Here is a 20,806-nt window from a genome sequence, read left to right as displayed (position 1 = left end):
TCCTCCCAAGAGATCTCACGTAGACCCTATAGTCAAGGCTTTAGGATCTCGGAAGCGAAAGCCTTATGAAGTCGTGGATTTTGGTTTAGAGAATCTCAGCATTGAGGATGCTCTTAGGAAGTTGACCACTTTTACTCAAGCCGTAAGTTTTTGTTTCATTCTTTGTTATTTTTCTATTTCTTACTATCATTAAATCTTTTTCAGGTTTCCGACCATATCTCTGCCGATTTGAGGCTCCAAGCTAAGAGAACTGAGTAGACTCTTCAGGAACAGGAAAATATGTGGAAGGCGACCAATAAGGATCTTCTGAAATGAGTGGAACTTTTGAGTAAGGAGAAGGCTGAGAAAGAGGGTGAGCACGCTGCAGAGATTGAGGAGGTGATTTCTAAGGTGAAAAGCAGCGCTGTGATAGCTATTTGGGAAGCTAAGATCAAGCTTGCTGAAAGATCTTAAAAATTCAGGATCCTAGAATGTAGTTGGTTGGCATCAGGCATTATCCCAATTGATTGGCAAGTCTGCTAGTAAGAACAAGTGAAAAAGTTCATAGAGTAAGCTAAGAGTAAATAGTGTGTGTTTTGTGCAAAATACATGTGTCAATTTATAGTCTAAACTAGCTAACAAGATCTCCGATATTCCCGGGATCCTCTATGACTAGCTTTGTGAACATTGTTGGACTTGGTATTCCGGATCTTTATCATAGTTGAGACGACTCTCTGTTGAGAATAATTCTTCTCTTGACTATTTCTGCATATGTGTCAATTAAAAATGAAATACAACTATTATAAATGTCAGTAAGTAATAATAACGGTAATAGTCAGGATCCTGAGATAGTTGAGGATCCTACATATTTGATGAGGTTTGAGGATCCTGGCCCTAACAATTGCCCCCGATAATATAACAAGAGTTTAAATATTGTCCCTTAATGGATAAGTTTTATCCATCTCGAGGTAACCGAGAAGCAATCAAATCATCTTTCTCTTTTCTGCTATAAATATGGGCTTATGGTAATTTCTTCTTTACTCTCTTCAATCGTCATCGTCTTTTTAGGAGGGTACATTTTCCTCTTACTTGTTTTCTTCTATTCCTCCAATTTTCTTCGTCGTGGTTAAGAAAACTAGTCGTTCTCGAGCTAGTGTTGTTACTTCTCCCGAGAACGACTTCAGTGATCAAGTAATCTTATCTTATGATGAGGTTTGCTCCTTCAATGATAAGGATATGAAATCGTTGAAAGCCATTGGAGTTTTGCTTCCGATGTAGTTTTTCGACCTTTAGAGGCCACCATTCAACCAGATTTTGTTTCTCCGACGTGGGTTTGCTTTAATGAATACCCATTTACTCTAGGTTTAACTTATCCTTTTACTGGTATCGTTCGTGATTTCTTTTCGACTACCCAAATTTCTTATATCCAAGCCGTTCCTGTGGTTTGGAGGATCATGTTTTGAATTGATCGCTTGAATCAGTCCAAAAATATGGACATCGGGTACCTGAGCTGGCTCTCGTTTATAATCTTTCTACTTTCGGTTATTCCCATTCCTATTAAGAGTTAAGACGAACTAACCCCACCTCATTCTAAAATCTAAACAAAATGATGGTGCTTGGAAGGAAAAATACTTCTTCGTGAGACATGATTCGATTCTCAACGGGGATTCCTTGCCAAAAACATGGATTAAAAAGGGTAGTATTTGAATTGAAATTTTAAGGATCTTGAAATTTACTTCCCTTATTTCATTTGTTTTGATGCAACATTTAGATTTGAGGAGCTTGTTCCTGCTATTGATTATTCCGAGGACAAGGTTTCCAAATTTCTCGCACTTCCTGCACTTGAAAGGTCGTTCATGTTCGAACATTCCAGTCTCTAAGAGGGTTCTTCTACTAATGCATCTATGGCTACTGGTAACATTATTCAGCTTGGATACTTCTTTTAGATTGATAAAGATCCTGAGTTGATAGGGATCTTTGACAGGCTCCAAGGCTACTCGGTCCAAGGCTCATTTTGGTTTGGCAGATCTTGAAGACGATATGACCAGCGGTTTGATCAAGGTTAAGCAAGAAAAAGATGTCACTCTTCTTCCTCCCAAGAGATCTCACGTAGACCTTATAGTCAAGGCTTTGAGATCTCGGAAGCGAAAGCCTTCTGAAGTCGTGGATTTTGGTTTAAAGAATCTCGGCATTGAGGATGCTCTTAGGAAGTTGACCACTTTTACTCAATCCGTAAGTTTTTCTTTCATTCTTTGTTATTTTTCTATTTCTTACTTTCATTTAATCTTTTTCAGGTTTCCGACCATATCTCTGCCGATTTGAGGCTCCAAGCTAAGAGAACTGAGTAGACTCTTCAGGAACAGGAAAATATGTGGAAGGCGACCAATAAGGATCTTCTGAAACGAGTGGAACTTTTGAGTAAGGAGAAGGCTGAGAAAGAGGGTGAGCACGCTGCAGAGATTGAGGAGGTGAAGAGCAGCGTTGTGATAGCTATTTGGGAAGCTAAGATCAAGCTTGCTGAAGATCTTAAAAATTCAGGATCCTAGAATGTAGTTGGTTGGCATCAGGCATTAGCCCAATTAATTGGCAAGTTTGCTACCACCAATCAGGATCCTGTACTACCGCTGACCAAAGGAGGGGAAGAAAGATGCGACCGATGATGACCAGGCTAAGGTCTAGGCTTGCAAGAAGTTAGTTTATCTAGTTTTTATTTTCATTAGTAATGTAAAGAAATTAATCTTTTGGTTGGGTTGGTGCGTAATCCCTTTTGAATGCAATGGTTGTGTTTTCTTTTTATATTTCTCTCTTGATTTTTCTACATGACTATTACGATACTAGGATCGTTAAATAATCAGGATCCCAAAAAACTTGGTTCCTACAAACAATCATGAGACAAAATTCTTTTAGTGAATCATTTTTAGTACATTTGAATTCTTATAGCCAAATGATTTTTGCTTAGGATCCTAGAACGTTCAGGATCCTTAAACTTTACTTAGAGCTTCTCGAGAATAAGGATAGATGGAACCTGATTGTCTTCAAGTTTTTCCTTAAGCTTCATAAGCTTTTCAGCCTTAGAATTTATTGAGGATAAATATCACCTTAGGAAAGAACTTAGGATCGCTGTTGACTTCTGATGATAAGGTTCTTACTAATGTGGATCCATACCGATGAGGATCTTTAATGATGAGGACCCTTAAGGATGAGGATCCTTAATGTTGGGGATCCTTAATGAGGATCCTTAATCATAAGATTATACGGGGGAATTCCCTTCTTAGGATAACCTGTTCAGGTTATAGACTTTGACAAAATTCATTGGTAACACCATAAGTTCAATTGATAACATGTTAATGTTATATACTGGGGAGGATACCAACTTGTGACATATTTCATGAGAACTATCCCTACCTATGATAACATGAATATGTTATGATTCGTGTGTATTTACTGGGGAAAAATCCCAACGCGTGATAACATGAAGATGTTATAAACCTTATGTAATTTTTGGGGTAAGATAACAATTTTAGATAACATGAAAATATTATAAACCTTAAGGATCTTAACTTATGTTCAAAGATAAAAGGATTGCCAAGCCACTGTATCATTAAATGATCCCCTTATTCGTATCCCATAATTAGATATCGTGCGTTCAAGCGAGGTGTATAAACCTTAGTTCGTGTGAAAGAGGTAATTAGCTCTTTAAACCTTAGAGGGGATTAAGTACCCTTAAGTGTAAGAGAGATGATCAATCTCTAGCTTGTGTGTATGATAGTTTAAAGATCATATCGTTGATATAATGTAATTTGTTCAAGTGTTAAGATGTTGAGATCTTTGTGTGTCAAGATCCTTAAGTTTCAGGATCTTCAACCTTGAGGATCCTCATGTTTTAGGATTACTGCTTATGGATATTCTTAGCTGTATGTTGTTCTGCATAGCAAACGTTAGCTACGGGTGGGATTTAGTCTAGCTAACACCCCTTTGATGCTTAAGTTAGTGATGTATTCGAGGAGAAAATAAGTAATGATGAAAAGTTTAAGGTAAAGAACATGTGCACCTCGGTTTTGTTGAAGATTAATCGATCTTGTTTACATATAGTATCCTTTGAGATGTATAACATTCTAGGATGTTGGCAAAATGTATCATTCGAGTGTGCTAGCCAATATGCTCCTTTGCCTGCTTCAACATCTATGAGATATGGTCCTTCCCACTTAGGAGCTAGTTTACATGCACTAGGATCCTTGGTGTTTTGGAATGTTTTCCTTAATACCAAGTATCCTATTTGGAATCTTCTAACTTTTATGTTTTTGTTGTAAGCCTTGGTGATCCTTTGTCGATGAGCAGCAATGCCTATCTTGGCTAGATCTATGAGTTCATTAACAGTGTTAAGATCCTGGTCTAGGATCCTGTCATTGTTTTCTTGATTTTGGAGCGAGTATCTTGTTGTCAGGATCACTACTTCGGTAGGGTCATTGTTTCTATCCCAAACACCAAGGAATAGGGGGTCAGACCTGTGGCTACTTTGGAGGTAGTCCTATCTGTCTATAGGACGAAAGGAATCTCTTCTGCCTATCTTCCTTTATTTTCATCTAGCCTTTTCTTCAAGTTGTTTACTATGATCTTGTTGCTAGATTCGGCTTGACCATTAGCTTGGGGATGAACAGGAATGGACATTGTCATTTTCATCCCCCAACTCGTGTAAAAGTCTCTTGTCCTATTGCTTATGAATTGGGATCCCTTGTCGCATATGATTTCAGCAGGGATCCTAAATCTGGTCAAGATATTAAGTTTAATAAATAAGACTACCTCTTTGTCTCTAACTAGGATGAAGGCTTCAGCTTCGATCCACTTCGAGAAGTAATCGGTCATCACTAACATGAAGACTTTTCATCCTGGAGCTATAGGTAATTTTCCTACTATATCCATTCCCCATTTCATGAATGGCCATGGAGAGATAATAGGATGCAGAGGTTCCGCCGGTTGATGTAGGATGTTGTTATGTCTTTGGCAAGCATCACACTTTTGAGCATGTAGAAAAGAATCTTTCTTCATGGTTAGCCAATAGTATCCTATTCTCAATACCTTGGAGTATAAGGATCTACACCCGATGTGATTGCCGCAGTCTCCTTCATGTATGTCCTTCAAGACTTCCGTAACTTCAGGATCTTCGAAGCATCTGAGATATGGACCTGCCATAGACTTTTTATAGAGTTTACCTTGGATTATTATGAATCTTGAGACTCTTGTTCTGAATGATCTTTTGCTTTTTCTTCTGTTGGGATCATGCCATTTTTGAGATACTCCATAAATCCATGATCGTGGACTTCTTTGAGGATCCTCTTCGTCGGGATCCCTTTGAGGAGGGATCTGAGCGTCAAGATCGCCAATGGATGCTACACTTATTGGTTGTTCAGGATCATCGGGTTTGTCGGAAAGGGATTCTATAGCTAGAGTTATTATGTGGGTTATAGGGATCTTCATTTCTGGTGGGATCCTTAGGGAGGATCCTAAGTTTGCTAATGCATCTGGTTCTATGTTTTCTTCCCTGAGAACTTGGGTTAGGCTAAAGTTTTCAAAATCAGATGCTAATTTTTTAGGATCTCGAGGTATAATGCTAATCTTCCACCTTTAATTGCATAAGATCCATTGAAGTGACTGGTTAATAATAAATAATCAACAAATACCTGAAGATCCTTAGCCAATTGCAGTCCCATGATGAAAGCTTCGTATTGTGTTTCATTGTTGGTTGCGTTGAATTCGCAAATAACTTCCTGGGGTAGGATGTCCCCTTGTGGCGATTTTAGTATGATCCCTAGCCCAGTTCCTTTTTGATTTGAAGCTCTATCCATGAATAGTGTTCATTTTCCAAAGTGTTCATCTTCTAGGAGTTGTTTAGCTTCAATGTCTACTTCGTTTTGTAGATCATCACTAAAGTCAGCCACAAAGTCTACTAATTCTTGTGACATTATGGCAGATCTTGGCTCATATTTGATGTCAAACGTGCTTAACTTCATTGACCATTTTTCCATCCTTCCTAACATCTCTGCTTTTCTCATCACATTCTTAATAAGATAATTAGTTTTCACATGTATAGTATATGTCTCAAGATAATGTCTTAATTTAGTAGAAGCGGTTACTAATGCAAAAATTAATTTTTCGAGATGAGAATACCTGGTTTCAGGATCCAGAAGACTTTTACTTACCTAGTAAATAGGATATTGGTCTCCATTAATATCCTTGGCTAGGAAAACACTTACCGAACTTGAGGATACCGAGAGGTAGACGAGAAGTGGTTTTCCATCTACAGGCTTCACTAGCAGTGGCGCATAACTTAAATATTTTGAGTTCCTGAAAAGCTTCTTCGTTTTCTTTAGTCCATTCAAACTTCTTGTTCTTCTTCAAGATATCATAAAAGGGCTTACACCTTTATGAGGATCTTGAAATGAACCTGTTGAATGCCGCCATTCTTCCGGTTAGCCTTTGGATGTCTTTTGTTGAAGATGGAGATTTCAGCTCGATAATTGCTTTGATCTGCTCCGGGCTTGCTTCTATTCTTCTCTTGGTTACCATATACCCAAGGAACTTGCCCGACTTCATCCCAAAGTAGCATTTAAATGGATTCAACTTCATGTTGTATTTGTCTAGAATGTCGAAGGCTTCTTTGAGATCACTGAGATGATCTTCAGCTTTCATGGGCTTCACCACCATGTCGTCAATGTAGACCTCCATGGTGTCCCTCAGCTAGTCTTTAAACATTTAGTTCACCAGTCTTTGATATGTTGCACATGGATTTTTAAGACCAAAAGGCATTGCAGTGTAACAATATATACCTGTTGGTGTTATAAATGTTGTATCTTCTTGATCGGATGGTTCCATATGGATTTGTTGGAATCCTGCTAAAGCATCCATGAAGGTTAAGAGTTCATGGCCAACTGTTGCATTTATCATGGAGTCAATGTGTGGTAAAGGGAAAGGATCCTATAGGACAAGCCTTGTTAAGATCCGTGTAGTCTACACATACTCATCACTTGCAGTTCTTCTTTTGTATGACAACTACATTAGCTATCCATCTCAGGAACTTCACTTCCTTGATCATCCCTATCTTGAGGAGCTTTTCCACTTCTTCCTGGATGATCTGATTCCTTTTGGGTGCAAACTTCCTTCTCTTTTGATGTATCGGTCTGAAAGAAGGATCAATATTAAGTTTGTGAGTGATAGTACTCTTTTCTATACCTGTCATATCTTCGTGTTTCCATGCGAACGTCTTGTTTCTGGTTCAAGGAAGTTTAATATGTCTTGCTCATTTTGCTTAGGTATTGAGGATCCTATGAGGACTTTGGTTTCAGGATCCTCGCTGCTCAAGGGCACTTCCTTCATGTCTTGCACCTTCCTTTCTAGAACGTGTTGTGCCCCCTGCTTTAATTACTATGCTCGTTGGGGTTTCGTCGTAGGCTTCATAGAGGTTTTATAACATTCCTTTGACTATTGTTGATCTCCCATGATCTTCACTATTCACCACAGAGTAGGCATCTTTACACATTGATGATATGTTGATGGAACCGCTTTCATCTTGTGGATCTATGGTCTATCTAATATCACATTATAAGAAGATAAAGTGTCTATAATAAAAAAATTTTGTATAGAGTTTACCCCATCTGTGTATATTGGTAGCTTTCTTTCCGCAATGGTGTGTTTCGTTTCTCCGCTAAATCCTATGAGGACCGAGGATCTTTTGATTATCTCTGATTTCGGGATATTCATCCTCTCCAGTGCGTTCAAGAGTATGATGTTGACCGAGGATCCTCTGTTAACAAGGGTCCTTCTAATAAAGTGGTTGGCAATGTACAATATTATCACGAGTTTGTCATGGTGAGGATCCTGGATCCCTTCCCTGTCCGTCTCATCAAACGTAATTTCCTTTTCATTGCTAACTGAGGTATTCTTCTGTGGTCTATCTTCATTTTCCGTTTTAGAGACCTTGACGTGTCTTTTAGCGTGAGAATAAGAAGTACCACAAATGTTAGATATGCTCGAGATAACGTTAATTATCTTGGCGTTTGGGGGTGGAGATCCTGGTTTCTTCGAGATCTTGTGACCATCCTGGTTGTAATTCTTTGTCTTGGCTACATTTTAGGTTTTTGAATCACCTTAATTGGTGACCGAGTTATACAACCATAAACAAGGGCTATTAGAGTTGTTTCCAACACTTCGTAGAAGTTTTCCTTAAATTTAAACAACCATAACTTGTTTATACGACCCATGATTGAGCTGATTTTTTACCCAATTCGCAACTTTCTATCTTGGGTACATTTTAGGCTTTTGAATCACCTTAATTGGTTAAGAATTGACTGAGTTTCAAAAAAAACCCATAAATAACAATGTACTTTAGGTTCCAATCAGTTATTAAATTGAATTTTAGGTACCGAAACAGGAACCATACCCTCCTATACGGGTTGGTTCTCAACTCTTAATATTTATATTTTTTGGTTTTTCGTTTTTTCGGTGTGTTTATATAAATCATTTATCTTCTATATTATATAATTGAATATTAGATTATATGTAGTAGTGATCCTCACCGAATCCATTAACGATCTTTAAAAAAAAAAAGGAAATTGAGATTTCTTGAGATATTAACAAAATTTTCTTATAGCATCTATATTGATTGTGGTTTAGGCGAACAACCTGATAAATAGACATCCACGTGAACTAGCTTATTGACCTCATAAACAATATTTATAAGAATCGATAAGGAACATCGTTCCATGTAATTCTACATGTTACCATAGTAATAGCATATTCTTGTTTATGTATTTGCTAATATAATCTCATTAACAAAGGGGAAATTTTCATTGCTATTGTTCAAGTTGTTAAAATAAGGATTGCTTATTTGGGAGTCGACCTACTAGTCCTAAACAATCAAAGTCATATGTGAGCATACTAATGAAGCAAATTTAACGAAACAACCTGTACCAAATAAAAAAGACGCCCAATTTTTCTTAAGTTAAGTCGTTCCAACCTTTCAAACATACAATAAATCACAGTCACATGTAAGCTTGTAATTGGTTGTTTTTTATTTTTGTAACCATAACTTATAATTAAAAAACAAATTATTTTATAAGAAATAAAAAAACAACATATACCAAATCTTTTGATTTTACAATTAGTCACCAAAGGTCAATATGTGTTCATGTTGATTTTTTTTTAATAATCTTACAATAAATAATAAAAACATAAAAAGTTAGTTTTTCTTATAATAAAATAAATTGTTTATATTATTTATAGTTTTAAAAATTATATTAGCGGATTATAAATAAAACTATTTTTATTAAAAAAATTAAATTACAACTAAAAAAAATATTTTTTAATAAAATTTAAGTTTATTTGAATCGTTATCTAATTTATTAACCTTTTTATTTTGGCAAATATTTAATTATAATAAAAGCATGGTGTCAACCTATTTGATAAATCAAATATCAAACCTTTTCGCAATTTGAAGTGTATTATAATACCACTTCGTATCATCATCGATCGTCATCTAGAAGAGCTACTGCACTTATAAAAACCCACACTTACCTTCTCTGATTGTATCGATTATCATCCCTCTTATCCTCTGCCTCCAAATAATTTCATCACTTCGATCTCATGGCTCTGCTTTCGGATCTCGTCAACCTCGACCTCTCTAGTATCACCGATAAGATTATCGCCGAGTATATATGGTTGGTTCCCTTTTTCTATGCTTATCAAATCCCCTGTTTTTCGCCATGAATCACTCCCCCTCTTCTTGGATTCTTCATATGTTTCTGTTTTTTGCTATGAATCTCCGAACTAAGTTTGGACTCTTTAAGGGTTTTAGTAGGAGTTAAATCTTTATTTTCGTTTACGATTTTTGCTAGATTCTGAATTTTTATCCACAGTTTTGTGTTTGATCATGGTGTAAACGTTAGATACATAGAAATCTTTTGAACCAATGGAAACAAACTAATCTCGACTTGTTGGATCTACGAGATATGGGTGATTGGGCGATCTGGAATCTGTACAAACACATCAACTATTGAAAACGATTGATCCGATCTTCTTTTCCTCTCTTGTACTTCATCTCGTATACCACAATTGAAAAGTTCGGACTTTTTCGTCATTTACCGAATGTGTTAAAGAATCCAAAAGCAATTAGATCTAAAGGCTTAAACCATTAATCACATTCTTTAGTTTATACGTATCTTTTACTTTCTTGAATTTTTTCCACGACTTTTAGCTTACTTTAACCACCATCCATTCTTCTTTTTGTTTCTTGACTAATCCCAATTCCTAAATGATTGATTTTCAAACAGGATCGGTGGATCGGGTATGGATCTTAGAAGCAAAGCACGAGTAAGAAATCAATTCAATCATTCTCTTGTATTTCAGGGTTTCAGCTTCATTGTCACCTTCTTTAAACTAATTCGATACAATTTCTTCGACCTTTTGTGTTCTTTAGACACTTTCAGGGCCTGTTTCGGATCCCAGTGAGCTTCCGAAGTGGAACTACGATGGCTCTAGCACAGGGCAAGCTCCCGGAGAAGACAGTGAAGTCATCATATAGTGCGTAATCGATTCGTAGTTCATACCCTCTAATTTTTAACTTATTTTTTCTTGATTTCTTAAATTAAAAATGTGTTCTTGATGATCGAAACAGCCCTCAAGCAATCTTCAAAGATCCATTCAGGAGAGGCAACCATATCTTGGTACATTTTCAAGATTCATACTTTTTGGGTTTTATAATCTATAATTAATTAACTTTAAAGATTTTGACTTTCTAACCCAAATTTCTTTATATTTACGTAATGTAGGTGATGTGTGATGCTTACACTCCCGCCGGCGAACCAATCCCCACGAACAAGAGGGCCGCCGCCGCCAAAATCTTCAGCAACCCAGAAGTCGAAAAGGAGGTTACATGGTAAATCGACTAAATTCCCTTTCCACCCTTCAAATTTCTTTAAAAAAATTTCAACTTTTTAACCAAATTTCATTACTTTTTGGGTGTTAACAGGTATGGAATTGAGCAAGAATACACCTTGTTGCAGAAGGACACCAATTGGCCAGTGGGTTGGCCTCTAGGTGGGTTCCCTGGTCCACAGGTAATCAAATCAATCAATCTATCAATCATTCTTTCCGTCTTTATGCTCATAAGTCATAAAAATGAATACTTTTTGTTTGATTCAACTTTATATTCATCGATTCAATGTGATTTAGGGTCCATACTACTGTGGAATTGGTGCTGACAAAGCTTTTGGACGTGATATTGTCGATGCACACTACAAAGCTTGTCTTTATGCTGGCGTCAACATTAGTGGCATCAATGGCGAAGTTATGCCTGGACAAGTAAACTTTCTGAATCTTTTGAGCAAAACCCATCTCCCTAATTCGCCGTTTTTTCCATTTTAAAGCGAATAGAAGTAAAAAGTTGAGATTTTTATGTTTGTAACTTTGTATTGTAGTGGGAATTTCAAGTAGGACCTTCCGTAGGCATAGCTGCAGCTGATCAAATCTGGGTCGCTCGTTACATTCTTGAGGTACCTTAAAATCTTTCGTCTTCTTTTCTTTTATTTTCTTGAAGGACTTCAATGGTGAAAAATTAATCTTTTTCTTGTTTATTTTCTTCAGAGGATCACTGAGATTTATGGGGTGGTGGTTTCATTTGACCCCAAGCCTATTCCCGGCGACTGGAATGGAGCTGGTGCTCACACAAATTACAGGTATTGTATGACAAAAGCACTTCTCTATTGCCATTACAATGGTGGCTTTATCTCTACGACTTTCTTCTAATTAGATTCTTCACAATCTTTCAGTACAAAATCCATGAGGGAAGAGGGAGGATATGAGGTGATCAAGAAAGCTATCGAGAAGTTGGGATTGAGGCACAAAGAACACATTGCTGCATATGGTGAAGGCAATGAACGTAGGCTCACTGGTCGACATGAAACAGCTGATATCAACACCTTTTTATGGGTACTACATCATGTTCATATAATTACTTATAAATAGTTTTATTTTTTCTTATTTTGTTCCAAAAAGATTGATTTTGTGCTTGAAAAATGTGTGTTTAGGGTGTTGCAAACCGTGGAGCTTCTATTCGTGTTGGAAGAGACACTGAGAAAGAAGGGAAAGGGTACTTTGAGGACAGAAGGCCAGCTTCAAACATGGATCCATATGTGGTGACTTCCATGATTGCTGAGACTACCATTCTGTGGGACAACAAATCTTGAAAAGAGATTGCAAATTATGAAGCCTGATTGGGAGGGAGATTTGAAAAAATGAATTTAGAATTGGGAACAAACAACCCTTCTTGTTTATTTTCTTGAAAATTAGATATTGTTCTTGTTTTTATTGTGTTGCATGTTGATCGTTATGATTATTATGGTAATGGTAGTTTTGTGTTTCACGTTTCTTGTAGCAAAGCATTTTGAGTCCAAAATGCATGGAAAGCTACTACTTGATTTGAGATTTCTCCCATGGTGTCTCGTGGGAATATTGTCGATATTGTCTATGATAATAATAAATATGAATGATAATAACAAATATGAAGGGTTGATTTTGATCCCTTATACCTTGCTATGCTCGCATTTTATTTGTGGTAACATTATAGGCATCCATAATACTATACAGTGTTTAATAGATTGTCTATCTTAATTCCAATTTTCATATTAATTTATCACTTTTTCCTACGAAAGTTCAACTGAACATAATTTTACGAAACAATTATTTATTTGCTACTTGTCTTATAATAACTATTTTTTTATGTCATTGAACAAACTAATGATCATTAAATCCATATATATATTTAACATCAAAAATAGTTAGTGTGCACTGGCTGCCCTAGGGTGGTGCCGGCGGTGCGGTCACATCGGGCCTCTGATCTTAGGGTGCTTTCGATTTTTGGGATAATTTATAGTTATATTATTGGTATTTTTGTAAAATCTATTTTTATGTTTTATCAATAAATAAAATTAGTCCGGTAACATTTGGTTCCAATTTTAGATGCATTTTAATTCTGAAAAAAATCAACATAAATCAAAATCTAATCATAAATTTAAAATTTATCAACAATTTAATGGAAATATCTATATAAAAAAAATGCAAATCTATTTTGTTTATAAATTTTAGACAACATTTTTATATTTTATAAACTCACCAAAAAGTAAGAAAAAATCTCATAGATGAAAGTCTCATAGATAAATTTTCTTCTAAAAATGTTAGAAGGTGGATGTTTAGAAAATAGTAATGCGTTGTTCTTTTTTTTTTCGAAAAGTTGTTTATAACAGTTTTATAATTTTATTTGATTACCAACGAGTGAATGCATTATTTTGTGGTAGCGAATTTATGAGATGTTTTTTAGCAACTTTATGTTTTGAATTAGTGGTAACAAATATACTTAATAATATTTACAACAATTTTTTTATGGGGCCTTACTTTAGTTTTTGCACAAGGTATCCGAAATGTTAGGACCGGGCCTGTTAATGTGATATACTACTATGGTTAAATTTAATCTACATTAATGACCATTAAATCCCATATATATATATATATATATATATATATATATATATATATATATATATATATATATATTCAACATCAATAGTTAATGTGATATACTAGTATGGTTAAATTTAATCTAAATAAATTAACCATAGTAGTATATCACATTAACTATTGATGTTGAATATATGTGGATTTAATGATCATTAATTTGTTTAATGACAAAAATATTGATTTTATGTATGAAAAACTTGTGTTTAGGGTGTTGCAAACCGTGGAGCTTCTATTCGAGTTGGAAGAGACACATAGAAAGAAGGGAAAGGGTACTTTGAGGACAGAAGGCCAACTTCAAACATGGATCCATATGTGGTGACTTCCATGATTGCTGAGATTACCATTATGTGGAACAACAAATCTTGAAAAGAGATCGAAAATTATGAAGTCTGATTGGTAGGGAGATTTGAAAAAATGAATTTAGAATTAGGAACAAACAACCCTTCTAGTTTATTTTCTTGAAAATTAGATATTGTTCTTGTTTGTTTGTGTTGCGTGTTGATCGTTATGGTTATTATGGTAATGGTAGTTTTGTGTTTCACGTTTCTTGTAGCAAAGCATTTTGAGTCCAAAATGCATGGAAAGCTACTACTTGATTTGAGATTTCTCCCATGGTGTCTCGTGGGAATATTGTCGATATTGTCTATGATAATAACAAATATGAAGGGTTGATTTTGATCCCTTGTACCTTGCTATGCTCGCATTTTATTTGTGTTCGACATTATAAGCATTCATAATACTATATAGTGTTTAATAGATCGTCTATCTTAATTCCAATTTTCATATAAATTTACCATTTTTTCCTACAAAAGTTCAGCTGAACATAATTTTACAAAACAATTATTTATTTTCTACTCGTCTTATAATAAATAACTATTTTTTATGTCATTGAACAAATTAATGATCATTAAATCCATATATATTCAACATCAATAGATAATGTAATATACTACTATGGTTAATTTATTTAGATTAAATTTAACCATAGTATATCACATTAACTATTGATGTTGAATATGTATATGAGATTTAATGGTCATTAATGTAGATTAAATTTAATTATAGTAGTATATCACATTAACTATTGATGTTGAATATATATGGATTTAATGATCATTAATTTGTTCAATGACATTAAAAATAGTTATATTATAAGACGAGTAGCAAATAAATAATTGTTTTGTAAAATTATGTTCAGTTGAACTTTTGTAGGAGAAAATGGTAAATTTATATGAAAATTGGAATTAAGATAGACGATCTATTAAACACTATATAGTATTATGGATGCCTATAATGTTAACACAAATAAAATGCGAGCATAGCAAGATACAAAGGATCAAAATCAACCCTTCATATTTGTTATTATCATAGACAATATCAACAATAGTCCCACGAGACACCATTGGAGAAATCTCAAATCAAGTAGTAGCTTTCCATGCATTTTGGACTCAAAATGCTTTGCTACAAGAAACGTGAAACACAAAACTACCATTACCATAATAACCATAACGATCAACACGCAACACAAACAAACAAGAACAATATCTAATTTTCAAGAAAATAAACTAGAAGGGTTGTTTGTTCCCAATTCTAAATTCATTTTTTCAAATCTCCCTACCAATCAGACTTCATAATTTTCGATCTCTTTTCAAGATTTGTTGTTCCACATAATGGTAATCTCAGCAATCATGGAAGTCACCACATATGGATCCATGTTTGAAGTTGGCCTTCTGTCCTCAAAGTACCCTTTCCCTTCTTTCTATGTGTCTCTTCCAACTCGAATAGAAGCTCCACGGTTTGCAACACCCTAAACACAAGTTTTTCATACATAAAATCAATATTTTTGTCATTAAACAAATTAATGATCATTAAATCCACATATATTCAACATCAATAGTTAATGTGATATACTACTATGGTTAATTTATTTAGATTAAATTTAACCATACTAGTATATCACATTAACTATTGATGTTGAATATATATATATATATATATATATATATATATATATATATATATATATATATATATATATATGGGATTTAATGGTCATTAATGTAGATTAAATTTAACCATAGTAGTATATCACATTAACAGGCCCGGTCCTGACATTTCGGATACCTTGTGCAAAAACTAAAGTAAGGCCCCATAAAAAAAATTGTTGTAAATATTATTAAGTATATTTGTTACCACTAATTCAAAACATAAAGTTGCTAAAAAACATCTCATAAATTCGCTACCACAAAATAATGCATTCACTCGTTGGTAATCAAATAAAATTATAAAACTGTTATAAACAACTTTTCGAAAAAAAAAGAACAACGCATTACTATTTTCTAAACATCCACCTTCTAACATTTTTAGAAGAAAATTTATCTATGAGACTTTCATCTATGAGATTTTTTCTTACTTTTTGGTGAGTTTATAAAATATAAAAATGTTGTCTAAAATTTATAAACAAAATAGATTTGCATTTTTTTTATATAGATATTTCCATTAAATTGTTGATAAATTTTAAATTTATGATTAGATTTTGATTTATGTTGATTTTTTTCAGAATTAAAATGCATCTAAAATTGGAACCAAATGTTACCGGACTAATTTTATTTATTGATAAAACATAAAAATAGATTTTACAAAAATACCAATAATATAACTATAAATTATCCCAAAAATCGAAAGCACCCTAAGATCAGAGGCCCGATGTGACCGCACCGCCGGCACCACCCTAGGGCAGCCAGTGCACACTAACTATTTTTGATGTTAAATATATATATGGATTTAATGATCATTAGTTTGTTCAATGACATAAAAAAATAGTTATTATAAGACAAGTAGCAAATAAATAATTGTTTCGTAAAATTATGTTCAGTTGAACTTTCGTAGGAAAAAGTGATAAATTAATATGAAAATTGGAATTAAGATAGACAATCTATTAAACACTGTATAGTATTATGGATGCCTATAATGTTACCACAAATAAAATGCGAGCATAGCAAGGTATAAGGGATCAAAATCAACCCTTCATATTTGTTATTATCATTCATATTTATTATTATCATAGACAATATCGACAATATTCCCACGAGACACCATGGGAGAAATCTCAAATCAAGTAGTAGCTTTCCATGCATTTTGGACTCAAAATGCTTTGCTACAAGAAACGTGAAACACAAAACTACCATTACCATAATAATCATAACGATCAACATGCAACACAATAAAAACAAGAACAATATCTAATTTTCAAGAAAATAAACAAGAAGGGTTGTTTGTTCCCAATTCTAAATTCATTTTTTCAAATCTCCCTCCCAATCAGGCTTCATAATTTGCAATCTCTTTTCAAGATTTGTTGTCCCACAGAATGGTAGTCTCAGCAATCATGGAAGTCACCACATATGGATCCATGTTTGAAGCTGGCCTTCTGTCCTCAAAGTACCCTTTCCCTTCTTTCTCAGTGTCTCTTCCAACACGAATAGAAGCTCCACGGTTTGCAACACCCTAAACACACATTTTTCAAGCACAAAATCAATCTTTTTGGAACAAAATAAGAAAAAATAAAACTATTTATAAGTAATTATATGAACATGATGTAGTACCCATAAAAAGGTGTTGATATCAGCTGTTTCATGTCGACCAGTGAGCCTACGTTCATTGCCTTCACCATATGCAGCAATGTGTTCTTTGTGCCTCAATCCCAACTTCTCGATAGCTTTCTTGATCACCTCATATCCTCCCTCTTCCCTCATGGATTTTGTACTGAAAGATTGTGAAGAATCTAATTAGAAGAAAGTCGTAGAGATAAAGCCACCATTGTAATGGCAATAGAGAAGTGCTTTTGTCATACAATACCTGTAATTTGTGTGAGCACCAGCTCCATTCCAGTCGCCGGGAATAGGCTTGGGGTCAAATGAAACCACCACCCCATAAATCTCAGTGATCCTCTGAAGAAAATAAACAAGAAAAAGATTAATTTTTCACCATTGAAGTCCTTCAAGAAAATAAAAGAAAAGAAGACGAAAGATTTTAAGGTACCTCAAGAATGTAACGAGCGACCCAGATTTGATCAGCTGCAGCTATGCCTACGGAAGGTCCTACTTGAAATTCCCACTACAATACAAAGTTACAAACATAAAAATCTCAACTTTTTACTTCTATTCGCTTTAAAATGGAAAAAACGGCGAATTAGGGAGATGGGTTTTGCTCAAAAGATTCAGAAAGTTTACTTGTCCAGGCATAACTTCGCCATTGATGCCACTAATGTTGACGCCAGCATAAAGACAAGCTTTGTAGTGTGCATCGACAATATCACGTCCAAAAGCTTTGTCAGCACCAATTCCACAGTAGTATGGACCCTAAATCACATTGAATCGATGAATATAAAGTTGAATCAAACAAAAAGTATTCATTTTTATGACTTATGAGCATAAAGACGGAAAGAATGATTGATAGATTGATTGATTTGATTACCTGTGGACCAGGGAACCCACCTAGAGGCCAACCCACTGGCCAATTGGTGTCCTTCTGCAACAAGGTGTATTCTTGCTCAATTCCATACCTGTTAACACCCAAAAAGTAATGAAATTTGGTTAAAAAGTTGAAATTTTTTTAAAGAAATTTGAAGGGTGGAAAGGGAATTTAGTCGATTTACCATGTAACCTCCTTTTCGACTTCTGGGTTGCTGAAGATTTTGGCGGCGGCGGCCCTCTTGTTCGTGGGGATTGGTTCGCCGGCGGGAGTGTAAGCATCACACATCACCTACATTACGTAAATATAAAGAAATTTGGGTTAGAAAGTCAAAATCTTTAAAGTTAATTAATTATAGATTATAAAACCCAAAAAGTATGAATCTTGAAAATGTACCAAGATATGGTTGCCTCTCCTGAATGGATCTTTGAAGATTGCTTGAGGGCTGTTTCGATCATCAAGAACACATTTTTAATTTAAGAAATCAAGAAAAAATAAGTTAAAAATTAGAGGGTATGAACTACGAATCGATTACGCACTATATGATGACTTCACTGTCTTCTCCGGGAGCTTGCCCTGTGCTAGAGCCATCGTAGTTCCACTTCGGAAGCTCACTGGGATCCGAAACAGGCCCTGAAAGTGTCTAAAGAACACAAAAGGTCGAAGAAATTGTATCGAATTAGTTTAAAGAAGGTGACAATGAAGCTGAAACCCTGAAATACAAGAGAATGATTGAATTGATTTCTTACTCGTGCTTTGCTTCTAAGATCCATACCCGATCCACCGATCCTGTTTGAAAATCAATCATTTAGGAATTGGTATTAGTCAAGAAACAAAAAGAAGAATGGATGGTGGTTAAAGTAGCCAAAAGTCGTCGAAAAACACTCAAGAAAGTAAAAGATACGTTATAAACTAAAGAATGTGATTGATGGGTTAAGCCTTTAGATCTAATTGCTTTTGGATTCTTTAACACATTCGGTAAATGACGAAAAAGTCCGAACTTTTCAATTGTGGTATACGAGATGAAGTACAAGAGAGGAAAAGAAGATCGGATCAATCATTTTCAATAGTTGCTGTGTTTGTACAGATTCCAGATCACCCAATCACCCATCTCGTAGATCCAACAAGTCGAGATTAGTTTGTTTCCATTGGTTCAAATGATTTCTATTTATCTAACGTTTACACCATGATCACACACAAAACTGTAGATACAAATTCAGAAAATCATGTACCAAAACAAAGATTTATCTCCTACTAAATCCGGTTTGAACGGACCGGTTGGACCGGAAATCGGATGAGGAAACGGTTTAATTATCACCGTTTTACATTGATTTCCGAACCGGATTGAACCGTCCGGTTTTTAGAAAAACCCGGTTGAACCGAATAAAAACAGATGAAAAACGTTGCGATGAGTTTATTTTCAAATCTATTTAGTTTTCCTTAAATAAAAACATATAGTAAATGTTATAAAGTTTTTTAACGTGATTGTATTCATCTAAAATTATATTTCGTTTCGATATTATATTTTATTTTCTTTTTGGCTTATATGGATTGACGTAAAACACTAAAAATTATGGTTATGTGTTATTTGAATATATTTGGATTCATTTACAATTTAGTTTTATGTGTATTTTTAATATTTGAACTTTTAAACATGAAAATAAAAAAAAATATGAAAAATATAGAAAACGGTTCCCTCGGCTGTCGAACCGGTTAAACCGGAAACCGGTTACCATAACGGTTCAACTAAAAAACCGTTTTTTAAAACATTGAGAATCCAAACTTAGTTTGAAGATTCATAGCAAAAAACAGGAAGGTGTGAAGAATCCAAGAAGAGAGGGAGAGATTCATGGCGAAAAACAGGGGATTTGATAAGCATAGAAAAAGGGAACCAACCATATATACTCGGCGATAATCTTATCGGTGATACTAGAGAGGTCGAGGTTGACGAGATCCGAAAGCAGAGCCATGAGATCGAAGTGCTGAATTCTTTGGAGGCAGAGGATAAGAGGGATGATAATCGATACAATCAGAGAAGGTAAGTGTGGGTTTTTATAAGTGCAGTAGTTCTTCTAGACGACGACGATGATGATACGAAGTGGTATTATAATACACTTCAAATTGCAAAAAGGTTTGATATTTGATTTATCAAATAGGTTGACACCATGCTTTTATTACTATAATTAAATATTTTCGAAAAGAAACAGGTTAATAAATCAGATAACGATTCAAACAAACTTAATTTTTATTTGCAATTTTAATTTTAATAAAAACAATTTAATTTATAACCACTCATTATTATTTTTAAAACTATAAATAATATAAAGCATTTATTTTATTATAAAAACTAAATTTAATGTTTTTATTTTTTTTATTGTAAGATTATAGAATATATAAAAATAATCAACATGAAAATATATTGATCTTTGGTGGCTGATTGTAAAAACAAAAGATTTTGTGTATTTTGCTCTTTTGTTTCTTATAAAATAATAATGTGTTTTTAATTTATAAGTTATGGTTATAAAAATGAAAAATAACCGATTACAATGTTACATATGGCAGTGATTTATGGTATGTTTGAAAATTGAAATGTTGGGACGAGTTAACTAAGGAAAATTGGGAATCTTGTTTTTGGTACAAGTTGTTTCATTGAATTTGCTTCATTAATAGCCTCACGCTTTGACAAAGCTTTGATCGTTATGGACTAGTACCAAGGTCGAGTCTCAGATAAACAGTTGTAACGTCAGGTCTTGGTATGCATTTAATTCTCAATTAATTCATTTTTGATATAGAA

At 34.4% G+C, this 20,806-nt stretch overlaps 3 protein-coding genes across 3 annotated transcripts; 1 reads left to right on the top strand and 2 right to left on the bottom strand.

Annotated features, from left to right (window-relative positions):
• Positions 1-4,860: 4,860 nt before the first annotated feature.
• On the bottom strand, positions 4,861-5,713 carry LOC145089689 (uncharacterized). Its single transcript, XM_079028090.1, has 2 exons — positions 5,658-5,713; positions 4,861-5,599 (listed from the first exon to the last, which is right to left on the bottom strand). The coding sequence occupies exons 1-2, from the start codon at positions 5,711-5,713 to the stop codon at positions 4,861-4,863; spliced, it is 795 nt and encodes a 264-aa protein (XP_078884216.1).
• Positions 5,714-9,526: 3,813 nt separating this feature from the next.
• LOC145087110 (glutamine synthetase) lies at positions 9,527-12,554 on the top strand. Its single transcript, XM_079025011.1, has 11 exons — positions 9,527-9,689; positions 10,302-10,341; positions 10,448-10,551; positions 10,646-10,694; positions 10,800-10,906; positions 11,000-11,087; positions 11,203-11,331; positions 11,448-11,522; positions 11,614-11,705; positions 11,799-11,958; positions 12,057-12,554. Exons 1-11 carry the CDS (start codon positions 9,616-9,618, stop codon positions 12,213-12,215), a joined length of 1,077 nt encoding a protein of 358 aa, XP_078881137.1. The 5' UTR covers positions 9,527-9,615; the 3' UTR covers positions 12,216-12,554.
• Positions 12,555-16,548: 3,994 nt separating this feature from the next.
• Positions 16,549-20,029, bottom strand: LOC145087109 (glutamine synthetase). The gene is made up of 11 exons (XM_079025010.1): positions 19,909-20,029; positions 18,762-18,801; positions 18,552-18,655; positions 18,409-18,457; positions 18,197-18,303; positions 18,016-18,103; positions 17,772-17,900; positions 17,581-17,655; positions 17,398-17,489; positions 17,145-17,304; positions 16,549-17,046 (listed from the first exon to the last, which is right to left on the bottom strand). Exons 1-11 carry the CDS (start codon positions 19,980-19,982, stop codon positions 16,888-16,890), a joined length of 1,077 nt encoding a protein of 358 aa, XP_078881136.1. The 5' UTR covers positions 19,983-20,029; the 3' UTR covers positions 16,549-16,887.
• Between the last annotated feature and the right edge of the window lie 777 nt (positions 20,030-20,806).

Source organism: Lactuca serriola, chromosome 2 (genome assembly GCF_051521515.1).
Source record: "Lactuca serriola cultivar US96UC23 chromosome 2, Lser_US96UC23_V15, whole genome shotgun sequence".
Classification (NCBI taxonomy): domain Eukaryota; kingdom Viridiplantae; phylum Streptophyta; class Magnoliopsida; order Asterales; family Asteraceae; genus Lactuca; species Lactuca serriola.
This window is presented reverse-complemented; position numbering and strand designations above follow the sequence as displayed.

What these genes read in the sequence shown, in the direction of transcription:
- LOC145089689 (XM_079028090.1), bottom strand. Translation starts at nt 5,713, where the DNA reads ATGAAACACAATACGAAGCTTTCATCATGGGACTGCAATTGGCTAAGG. An exon ending in AATTGGCTAAGGATCTTCAG is followed by an intron (nt 5,600 to 5,657) that starts GTATTTGTTGAT and finishes ATGCAATTAAAG; the next exon opens with GTGGAAGATTAGCATTATAC.
- LOC145087110 (XM_079025011.1), top strand. Translation starts at nt 9,616, where the DNA reads ATGGCTCTGCTTTCGGATCTCGTCAACCTCGACCTCTCTAGTATCACC. An exon ending in GACAGTGAAGTCATCATATA is followed by an intron (nt 10,552 to 10,645) that starts GTGCGTAATCGA and finishes TGATCGAAACAG; the next exon opens with CCCTCAAGCAATCTTCAAAG. An exon ending in GGAGAGGCAACCATATCTTG is followed by an intron (nt 10,695 to 10,799) that starts GTACATTTTCAA and finishes TACGTAATGTAG; the next exon opens with GTGATGTGTGATGCTTACAC.
- LOC145087109 (XM_079025010.1), bottom strand. Translation starts at nt 19,982, where the DNA reads ATGGCTCTGCTTTCGGATCTCGTCAACCTCGACCTCTCTAGTATCACC. An exon ending in GACAGTGAAGTCATCATATA is followed by an intron (nt 18,458 to 18,551) that starts GTGCGTAATCGA and finishes TGATCGAAACAG; the next exon opens with CCCTCAAGCAATCTTCAAAG. An exon ending in GGAGAGGCAACCATATCTTG is followed by an intron (nt 18,304 to 18,408) that starts GTACATTTTCAA and finishes TACGTAATGTAG; the next exon opens with GTGATGTGTGATGCTTACAC.